General features: G+C 38.2%; 1 protein-coding gene across 1 annotated transcript in view; it reads left to right on the top strand.

Annotated features, from left to right (window-relative positions):
- LOC104158719 (talin-2-like) overlaps window positions 1–11,455 on the top strand; it is a gene marked incomplete at its 3' end in the record, with an annotated part of 33,553 nt that overhangs the window by 4,192 nt on the left and 17,906 nt on the right. Inside the window, exons 4-10 of the mRNA XM_009696443.1 lie at window positions 1,061–1,195; window positions 2,148–2,276; window positions 2,883–2,985; window positions 5,242–5,450; window positions 6,284–6,403; window positions 7,446–7,643; window positions 9,811–9,950. Of these exons, the coding sequence (XP_009694745.1) occupies window positions 1,061–1,195; window positions 2,148–2,276; window positions 2,883–2,985; window positions 5,242–5,450; window positions 6,284–6,403; window positions 7,446–7,643; window positions 9,811–9,950 (1,034 nt within the window). The remainder of the gene's footprint in view (window positions 1–1,060; window positions 1,196–2,147; window positions 2,277–2,882; window positions 2,986–5,241; window positions 5,451–6,283; window positions 6,404–7,445; window positions 7,644–9,810; window positions 9,951–11,455) is intronic.

Below are 11,455 nucleotides of genomic sequence, written 5' to 3'. Positions count from 1 at the left end.
AAGAGTTTAAAGAATAAAATGAAGAGAACTCATCATCTTTCTAAGCAGAGATCTGAATATGTGAGACCCCAGCTGTTGTAACCTTTTTCAGTGAAGGTAAAATTGGTGTTGCAGCAACAAGCTCCAGAATTCTTCAAAAATAAAAGTGAATATTGCCATGGTTTTTTAGATACTAGCCTGCATACACAATGGATCTTGATCAAAGTTTCAAACAAAACGCAAAATTTAACTCTGTGCTTCTTCCAAAACATCTTAAAAAAATATTAAGCACTGATAACAGAACTATTCGGTTCATTGTTGACATTACAAGAAACAAACATGAGAAACTAATTCTCTAGGTAATAACATAATCATTACTTGGCACTGGTTAGTCCTGCCTTAAATGTGGCTGCTGTTAGCAGGTTCTTTATGGTCTTATGTAGGCAGAGATACCACAAACCATGCTCTCACTCTGAGTATTTTCCTACATGGTTCCTTCTGGATTTATTAAAATGATCCATCTCCCCTCTGGCTGTATGTGTGTACCATGGTGATGGTGAGAATCAGCAAAGTATTTTAATTGTATTAGCAGCAAACCTTGTGAGGGATCATTGGCTGAATTACAGTTTTAATTTACAGAATTTCAGCAGAGTTTAATATTTAGAAACACTGAGATAAATTTGCCATCTGCACCACCTGGACTTGCTTGTACTACACGGATGCTGAGTGGCAAAACTGCACATTAAGATATTTTTTAAATAGTCTATGTGAGTACTCAAAGGTCTCAGGCAGACATTAGTACCAATGAAGTAGTCATTGTACTAGTAAAGCACAAATGAGTCCTGCTGCAGAGGACACTGCAGTATGGAATTATGACAGGGTGCAGCATATTAATAAAAGGTTGGAATCTAGAATGTGTACGGTTAAGGAGCAGGGAAGTGCATGAACGGGTTATTACAGACGATCTAGAAACCTCATGTGTGTGTGAATGGAGAAAGCAGTTCGTTTATTGAATCCTAAGCCTTCTTTAAAGAAAATGAGCTAGTAAAACCAATTGTGTTTACTGCTCTTCTTTGAACAGCCTGGAAGTAAAATGGTGGCATCTGCTAAAGCTGCAGTCCCCACTGTGACTGATCAAGCAGCAGCAATGCAGCTAAGTCAGTGTGCAAAGAATCTTGCTACCAGCTTAGCTGAACTACGAACCGCCTCCCAAAAGGTAAATAAATACTAGTTTTAATCAGCTAAAGCAAGATCGCTTGCGTGGTGGCCACAGGCTCACTCTTGCTTGGTCAACCATGTCTCCCTCAAGGCAGTGTTCACTTCTTAGTGTTGCTTAGGGTTTGCTCAGACTCCCAGGAGGCTTCTTTGTCATAGTGGAAAGGGGATGGAGAAGTGGCAAGAAAACTGAAAAGCTTGTGCTACCCTTTCCCTACCAGAAAGACAGGAGGAAGGTATACACAGAGCAGCACATCAAAGCTCTGAGTTGCTGTTATATCTGAAGAAGAGCAGGGAAAGGGGAGCATGTCTGATGCACCTGCCAAACTGGGGAGAACCCAGATACAGCACTGCTGTGGTGAATGTTGTGATTGTGAACTGGAGCTATCATCTCTAAAATTCAGGGAAGGAGAGGCTATCTGTGTTTCACATGCAGATTTCTAAACTATGTACGAGTTTAAAAAAATCGGTGGAAAGTCTGTGCTTTTTTGTGTACACTGAGGCCCAAAACCAGGGTTGTAGCATATAGGTGGCTACACCTGAGCTAATGTTAAAATTTCCAGCTTGGATACTGATGATTGTGGGCTGCCACATCAGAGGGTTCGATGTGACTTTAGTCACAATGCATAGTTAGGTTTTTTGTTAAAAGTTAAGTCCAGACCACACCAGTTATTTTCTCAGTACCTGGACTGTCTAGTGTAAAGCTATGCGTATGCAAGCTAAGTACATCTCATTCCCCTGGTGGCTCTTAACCATGTGTTATTCTATTCACAAGCTAAGGATATTGTGCTGGAGTTTGGAATCCATGATGTCTAACACTTGGAATGCCCACAATGGCCTCTAAAATCATGAGAGCAATAATTTGGGAGGGGGAGATTATATCTGAAGCATTTTACTGTTTCTGAGAGAAGCTTACAGCTGCTAACAGTGATATTGATCTGATTTCTGAATAGGCTCATGAAGCATGTGGCCCAATGGAAATTGATTCTGCTTTGAATACAGTCCAGACACTCAAAAATGAACTGCAAGATGCAAAGATGGCAGCTGTGGATGGACAGTTAAAACCTCTCCCAGGAGAAACTGTAATTGAGCAAGGATGTTCTTCATTTAAAAACAAACTAAGTTAGCTGTTAAAAATTTTAATTAGAGGCAAAACAAGTTGTAAGGCTTTGTATAATGCTGATACTGATAATATTTTGCACTAATTCTCCTAAAAAGAGTATATATTCCTGCTACACCAGAAGCATGTTCTGTAGCAGAATTACTCATAGGATTGTGAAGCCTCCTTCTCTATTGTACAAATTACAATTTAGTAGCAGCAGTATTTTGGTCTTTTCTTGTCAAAAATAATTTCTTTTCAATAGAGACCAAGATGAGAACTCTATAGTTCTAAGACTGCAAGTCCTGGTAGGCTTAGAAAGTGAAATGTTTTATCTGGCAAAAACCTCATTCTCCTCAGATGAAGGTATTGATAGTTTCATTGTTCTTATTACCCAATATGTTAATTTATTTCACTCTGGACAGGGAAAACATGCTAGTCATGTTTCAGAGAAACTGTGTGTGTGTTTGGTAGCTGAGGGTAAAAGCTTGGATTTTGTGGAATGAGGAATTTTTTAGTAATATTTAAAAAACAAGTGTGTTTTACTTTAGCTTAAACAAAGACTTTTGTCCTTTGCAATTTTTCACAGCTTGAGAAATGCACTCAGGACCTGGGAAGTACATCCAAAGCAGTTGGTTCTTCAATGGCCCAGTTGTTAACTTGTGCTGCTCAAGGCAACGAGCACTACACAGGTAGTGTTTTATTCATGATGTCTCTGCAAAACATCTGCTTTCTGTAAAATACTTGATAGAAGGTTTTGTTATCACACACTACTTAAATCAAGGAATTACTATTTTTTTTGTAGTGCTGATAGTGAATTGTGGCAAGTTACTAGAAATTGCCAGTGTGAATAATGTGCTGGTTTACATGTATAATGCAGCTGGTCTCTCTGATTCATTATTCACACTTGCATAGTTTGAATTAAAACAAACAGGGAATGTGGGTGCACAGATTCTGCAATTTGTATTTGTACCTGTACTTTTAGAAACGAAAAACACCTTAATAAGGAAAATGCTCCTTGCAGGAGGGAAAAAAGGTTTACTCTTAGATGGTAAAATGTTCTCTCTTCTTATATTTTGTAAGAAATGACAACTGTTGATGCAAATGCTACCGTAGGATTTTTTTTTAAATATTACTGATGAAAGGCATTATGGCAATTACAACTTCATTGGGTATAGTTGCATCAGAGCTACATAACTTACAGTTGCTTTCATTTGAAGCAGATGTAATTGCACTAAGATGGCTTGTGTTTCTATCACATAGTTGTACAGAAATTAGCACTGGGTATCTGACGAAGGAATACAGATACTTGTAGCTGATACTGAGTAATTGAATCTAGTAGCTCTTTTAACATCAAACTATAAGAGCTGTTTGGTTGGGACATCCTACAAAGCAATGAGTTCCTTTTCAAAACTCATATAACTATTTTCTATCTTATACTGTCTTGTTATGCAAAAACTGTTGTGTGCTCAAGCAAGCACTGAGTGTTTTCAGGTATTATGACATTCTGCTGTTTCTCTGATAAAAATTCTTTACAGCTTATACTTACTATTTAATAATTCCCTCTTGTCTGCAACTATCACAGTAAGTTTCTTTTCACTTTGTACTGAAAGTCGTTGTAGAGGATGAAAGCAGCAACAAACTGAAAGGAAAACAATCAGACCATTTTATTTTGTGGTGCTGTGATAAATTAAGTCAAACTTACTTAGAGTACCAGTAAGTACCTTCTAAAAAAAAAAAAAAAACACCAAACCCAAGTGTGGGTATTTTTCCTGAAATTTTCTTTAAATTAAGAATGTAGAAAGCTGTCTGTGCTTTGTCAAATAGAAAGATTGTAACTGCAATGTGGGCAGTACTGGTTTTCTGCCTAGCTTGGCTTTACTTTGACATATAATATCCCTTGTTTTTCATTATCTTCTGAAGTTTCTGTGTTTAAAAATGTTGAGCTGATTGGAAGAGAGAATGTTAAAAAGCACTGGTGTTAAAATACTAACATGGCTACTTTGTGGGTTGTATTTGGTTGTGATGTACCAGCTTTCTAACCATTTCCCATAGAGATATTAGAACATTCTTAATGCCTAAATATGGGTAACCAAGAGGTCTTGTACAGGAAATGTTAACTTTTTTCTATAGATTTTTTTTGGTAAGAATAGCATGATTTTAACATCACTCAAAATATACCACCTACATTAATTGCATATGTTGTTGACTAGACTATGTGCTAATTAAGGTCTTTTACAAGACTATTTTATATTGGTTTTCATTAAGGGCTGAATTAAATTTCAAAAATAGAAGAATGGGACCATTATTCATACAGTTGTATGCCTTAGCACTAGAGCTGATGAATGTCCTATAACGTTGGCCAGGCAGACCACAGAAACTAATTTTATGACATCCTCTGTGACTTCACTCAGTTATTATTATGTGCTTGTACTCACAGTGATGTTAGGTTATATAAACTTGTATCACTCCTAATGATTTCGTTAATTTTTTTAATTGCTTGAACTTAAGCTATTGCTGTGTTTATTCTCTAAAAAATCCAAAGTTGCATTTTCAGAAGCAGCAGAGATGCTGTGGCTCTGAAGTCATGTACACCACTCTTGCAGATAATCACTTCCCCCATAGCTTGGAGTATGAGGTTTTCCTCATTTCTAGGTTTTAGTTTTTCTTCTTTTTCAGTGCTTCACTAAGATTTAGTCACTGATGTAGAGCTGTGCCTGGAATGTGGTCTTTTGGGTATAATATTTACTTCATGGCTTCACTACAAGCATTTCTCTAGGCAAATGGTGCTGTGTATTTCAAATGTGTTCATGTTTGAAGATTTTCTTTTAAACTGCGTTGGCAGTGTTATTTTTCAATGGGATCATTACCTGCAAATTCATCTGTCATAAAATACAAAGATCATCTTTAAAAGTACTAATAGAATCCTTGATGAAATCTGAACATAGGAGTTGCTGCCAGAGAAACTGCTCAGGCTTTGAAGACCTTGGCTCAGGCAGCACGAGGAGTTGCAGCATCTACTACTGACCCTGTGGCAGCACATGCAATGTTGGATTCAGCAAGGGATGTCATGGAAGGCTCTGCTATGCTTATTCAGGAGGCAAAGCAGGCCCTGGCTGCACCAGGTGATGCAGACAGTCAGCAGAGATTAGCCCAGGTAAGTTGTGGCTTGAGCAGCTACATGAATTATCAAACACCCAGTGAAATTACTTAGAAGACAGCGTTACATAATGAGAGAGAGCAACAGAAAATAAGGCTGCAATGGAATGCGGGAATGTCAGCTTTCCATTCCTTCCATCAGCTATCGGACAGTAACATCATGCTTATGTTAAACAATGCAGATGGTGCGAAGTGTGATATTTTAGTCATCTTTTAGAAAAATAAACTTATACAGAGATGCAGTTAAGGTCTTTTACCCACAACATACTTGAGTAGGCTGCTTGAGTGCAAAAATGAAACAACTGTTAAACTGATTATTATCAAATGAAGGATCTGTATTCATGTTATATTCAGAAAGTGAATGCATGTTTTCTACGCGTGTGGCATCACTGCTTTTGAAGACTTTAAGGAGTAACAGGTTCTTTTTTACTGATTTGAAAAGTTCTGTAATTGGCTCGTATGTTAAATAATTTTTTTACGACAAGACATTTATTTTAATCAGATCTTAGAGAAAAATATAGCATGCAAAGGATTTCTGTGGTTACTGTATGGGTAACTTCAGGGGCATTCCCTCATTTGCAGTGCTGCAGCCTTTATCCCAGGTGCCAGGAGCAGTTGTGAAGCTGCCTTACCAACATTCTTGTATCAAATGTGTGAGCATGAATAATGACTACTGCTAGACTATGAGTGAGCAAACAGAGAAAGCTGCAAGCCTCAAAAATGGTCTTGTTAGAGTCAGAATGTACGAATTGCTGGCTATAGAATGTGCCTTCTATTAGATAAATGACCACTCAAGCCCTTCTTGATATGGATGTGTTTAATTATGTGTAGGTGGCAAAAGCAGTGTCTCACTCCTTGAATAACTGTGTGAATTGTCTGCCTGGACAAAAGGATGTGGATGTGGCCTTGAAGAGTATCGGGGAATCTAGCAAGAAGCTCCTTGTTGATTCGGTGAGATGTCTTTTAACAAAGAAATAAATTTCAGAGAACTGAAAAGCAGATCTGGGTTCCCGATGTGTCAAATTATTATCTAGTAAATGTGCCCTAAGTATACTTCATATCAGTTTTGGTTTAAGTTTATGCAACTTTAAGTAACTGCTATTTTGCCTGAAATGGTGTTCTTGTAGTTTATGGAAAAGGTGAAATGTGTCTGTAGCTTGTGAAGGCAATATTAAAGTTGTTGTCATAGATCACCATTAGATTTTTTTTTTTGAAAATGCCAACCATGACGTAACGTTTTGAAGAATATGAAAATTAGAAAATTAATCCATCTCTCACCTGAGTGATCAGTTCAGTTTAAGGAGCATTGCGGTCAGTCAAAAAAAAAGTTTGGTGCATCTATGGTCGTTTTGTGCAAGGAGAAGAATTGTTATATTTCTGTTTAACTGCATCCGTGTCAAAAAAAACCCTTTGTGCACTGGTAATTTGCCAGAAGGTTATATGATTTGAACAACTTTTTTCTGCATCTGCCAGTGATCCTGCTACCCTGTGAATGAAGGAGGAATTGTATTTTGATATGTTTGTGCAATGCCTTTTGGTAAAACCAAGTCAGAAGTTTAGAGTCATTGTGAAGAGCTGCCAATGCTTGTGTGGTGTTCTGGAAAGCTTGTTTCTGGAAGTGAATGATGACTTGGAGACCAGAATTCTCCAACTTTTGCCACTGAGTTCATCACTTCAGATTTCGTAGTTGAACCATAAAATAGCTATTGTCATCTCTGTCCCTTGAAAGGCTTAAGTACTTGTCTGTCCCTTGAAAGAAAAACCAGGACTAAGATCACTGTGTAGATTTCTGGTTGATGGCTATCCCATAGTTGAACTGTTCTGCATTCGGAACTGAATCACTTGCAGTCCAGTTGCAGTACTGCATTCTAACTTGTATGTGAAGCTCACTACTGTATTGGATTTAGTGTTCTTGAATTGTATTGAACTTTCTAGTCATGAAGGGTTGGTGTGACATGACAGACAATAAAATACAACACTTGGTCTCTTACAGCTGCCTCCAAGTTCTAAGTCATTTCAAGAAGCTCAGAGTGAACTGAACCAGGCAGCAGCAGACCTGAATCAGTCAGCAGGAGAAGTTGTCCATGCTACACGGGGCCAAAGTGGGGAACTGGCTGCAGCCTCTGGAAAATTCAGTGATGATTTTGATGAATTTCTTGATGCTGGTATTGAAATGGCTGGCCAAGCACAAGTAAGTTTTTTATCTTGCTAATTGGGACCAAGGATTAGTTTGGGCATAGCATCTTGCAGTGCAGTATGTTGGTTATCTAGTAGCACAGTACAATGTGCTAGTGTGAGCCTATCCAAATATGACAGGTGATGTTTGTTATGAAGCAGTCATCCATAACTGGTTAACCAGAGTGAAGTCAATTCAGCATTTGCGTTTTATGCAGGATACTGGTATTTGTTCCTGTGCCCAGTCAGAAATACGACTTCGTACTCTTCTGTCTAGTTTGGGCTGTTAACTAATTTGAGCTGTATATCTGAAGGTACAAAGGTGTGCTGAACCTCTTAAAGCTTATGGGAAGGATTGCTTCTATTTTGGTAGAACTACCATGGAGCATAATTTATGTGAACACTGTTCAAAATGTAGTACCTTTCTTTGCTAATTTTCAAATGCTTTAAGTAGAGGGAGGAAAAGACGCATTTAAAATCCAGACTTGATATTTCTCTATGGTGCATGCTGCTGTGGACCTGCTACGGAGTGGAGCAAGCATTTGAAGAGGACTGGCTAAAATGCCATGGATCTAACAGCAAGCACTTTGGAGTTCTGTTCGGTGGTTTAAAATCTGGCTGAGTTCTATTCTGATGAGCTCAGTGACAATCACCAATGTTGTCACGTATTACCTGGCATATCCCTAGTAGTCTAAGTACTCATTTGAAGTTGGAGGTATCGCCTTCACTTTATCTTACTGGGTTTAGGTGTACTGAATAACACTAATTGGTCACTTGGAAATGATTTAGCATAACAAATGTCAGCATATAAAAAAAGTGTCCTGTACCAGGAGAGCTAGGAGGACTTGCAGAAAAAAGAATCTGCAGACTGTTTTGCCCTAGTTAGTAGGAGGAACTTGCAAACCTAAGAAATGATTGCCAAAAGACAACTAGCCAGAATGTCTTGAGTGTGCCAGTCCTTTGAACTCATTTATGAAGCATCTCTATAGAGCAGATGCTTTGTAGATAGAGCCGAGTAGAGAGATCGGATAGTGACTGATCATTATTCTCAATCAAAACTTAATCATTCCAGTTCCAGATCCTTGGTCTCTTAGTTAGGCACCAAACATCACTTGATTCTCTGAAATCGAGTAGGAGTTAGGTACCTGACTATCTTTTTAGCCATGGGCCTCATTGACTTTTAGAATATTTTGTTTGAGGAAGTTCAGTGAAGGCAAGGGTAGATGTGATACTGCAAATAGCTACTTGAAAAGAGAATTCCAGTTGCTGATGACCTTGTGGCCCTTGCGGATTTCCTTATCCTGCTGACACCAGGCATGATAACCATCTTATTTATTAATGGCTGATCTTTCGAAAGAGGATGCCTTCTGTCTGTGTCTAGTTATTTGGCCTGAACAGAAGCAATACCAGGCATTTTGGATGCCCAGCAAAATGTTGGGGTAGGGAGGAAGCAGAATATAAATATAGAGTAAAAGCTATTCACATCAGCTGAGTAATATACAACCTCTTTACATAAAATCCTGAACAGACTGTTAGAAAGAATGGATTCACTTCTACTGATCATTGACAGAAGAATCTAGTTACAACTATTTCCTGAGATAATGCAGTATTTCCCTGTAATTGTATGTATATGCAAGTTTTCCTTTTCAAGTAGTGGCTTAAAATAAGTAATAGAACATTCAAGTCAGAATGTTTACCTAAGTAGTCTTATAGAAACGTGTTTTAGTGGGATAGAGGTCTTTCTGGGGGGGATCTTTTGGTGTGAGTAATCTGAGTTAGATGCTAGAGAGCCTGTGGGTTACAGAGAGGATGCTAGAACACAGAGAGTGTACACTGACTGAATAATGTGGATCAGTTGTGCCAGGCAGAGACACATGAGAGTCTTGACAACAAAAGCGTTGTTCAACAAGTAATAAAGTTTCTTCGTTGCTCATTTGTGAATACTGCCATTGTTAGAAACCAAGCTATTTGTTATAGGGATTTCTTTTTTCTGTTATGTAAGTGAAGCTAGAGGCACCTGTCCAGATGAACAGAGGCTTTGGTCCATGTCCTTCTCTGGAATATGGTCCACTGCATGTCAATGGTTTCAAATGGATAAACAAACTGGGTTTCCAAATGTGTTTTTAGCACACAGTCTTTATTGCAAACTCTGCACTTAATGTTGTGCTGTTGTGGCTTTCCAGACTAAAGAGGACCAGATTCAAGTAATAGGTAACCTCAAGAGCATCTCTATGGCTTCCAGCAAGCTGTTACTAGCTGCCAAGTCTCTGTCTGTTGATCCTGGAGCTCCTAATGCCAAGAACCTCTTAGCAGCAGCAGCAAGGTAAGGATGGTGTTGCTTGCTTTAGGTTTTCCTAAGATATTTGCTTTACTCTCTGATATTTGTAATGTGTTTATATATTTTTCTGCTATTGACAGTTAACTGAGTGGTTGGAACCTGCAGTTCTATTTAAATGAAAGTAGGCCAGAGGAAAACTGCTTATTTTGGAGTAGTTCCTTAACTGGCATAACTTGTTACCCTTGGTGGAAATAAGCAGTTGAAGAGTTGGCCTGGTTTTTGAAAGGGACTAGTGTGTTTTACCTGCTGGTTTTTTACCATCTGTGTTCTGACAAGGCAGTACCTAACAGTAAGCCTCTCAATCTCTAGCAAAGAAAAGAAACTGAATAATGTTCTTATATAGAATGTGCTCAAAAATCATGTTGCGGCTACCTATCACTAGTGGTGTGTATGCATGTATGATGAAGAACACTTGAAAGGTTTAGATGCTATGTTTATTTGGTGGAAGATACCCTTATTTCAAGGATTCTATCAACCATGCCCTGAATTCATCTTGTGGACTCTGTTTCTCAGCCAAGGTGCTCAGTGTTTATGTGAAAAATAACACTGCATTTCAGTATTTGACTGGATAATTGCCTCTCTTTAACTTTGTCAAATCCTTTTCACAATTTTCTTTTTCCTGAATTAATGTTTTAAATTAACTTTTTATTCAGTTATCTAAGTTTGTAAATGGAATGTTCAGATATCAAACTGGAAGGGAACTGCTGAAGGACAGATAGACATCACACCTAGAAATGTCAACAATAAATCAGATGAATGTCTGAGATCATGTGGAGGTGACTTACAATATTGTCTTATAAAATGTTTACATCCACAAAGATGAGCCTAGAGAGGAAGTGAGTAGGTGAAGAATGTTACTTCCTTCGGGGTAATGTAGTTGATGTTTGTCCTGGACCTTGGAATCATCCCTTTCTAATAGCAATAACTATTTTTAAAAAATAAATCCACTCCTTTAATAAAGGACTTCCTTAAGAAGTCATGTTACTTTGCTGTGTCATATTTGTTAAAAAAAAAAATAAAAATATTTGTCTATCTTGTCTCCCCGGAAATAAATAGCTTCTAGGAAAATTGTAGGTAATTTAAGGCACACTGCTTAAGTGAAGGAGTTGCATGGGCTTTTGTTATTGCTGCAGCATCAGACGGCGACAGATTTCTGCTTTAGGCTTTGAGCACTCCTGTTTGGAGTGTAGAGGAAGTTAGCATTCCCAGTGAAGCCCAGTTAGTTGTTAGTTTCTGGCAGGCTGGTATTCCTTCTGTAGAGGCATGTAATAAAAAAAGGGAACAAGCCATGGAGAGCCTTTAGATGTTCTATTTTGCCATGCTGTTAGCATGTGTATGTGTGTCTGGATGCATAAGACTTTACTTAGACATCAGATAACCATGAAAAATAAATGCTGTAAGAGTTCTCAGTTTGTGTTTAAGATGCTAAGGAGACACTGTATTTCCTTTCTCAAATCCTCTGTGGTTGCTTGTGACAAGCTTGCCCGGGC

This window comes from Cariama cristata, unplaced genomic scaffold (assembly GCF_000690535.1).
Source record: "Cariama cristata isolate BGI_N322 unplaced genomic scaffold, ASM69053v1 scaffold7843, whole genome shotgun sequence".
Lineage (NCBI taxonomy): Eukaryota > Metazoa > Chordata > Aves > Cariamiformes > Cariamidae > Cariama > Cariama cristata.
This window is presented reverse-complemented; position numbering and strand designations above follow the sequence as displayed.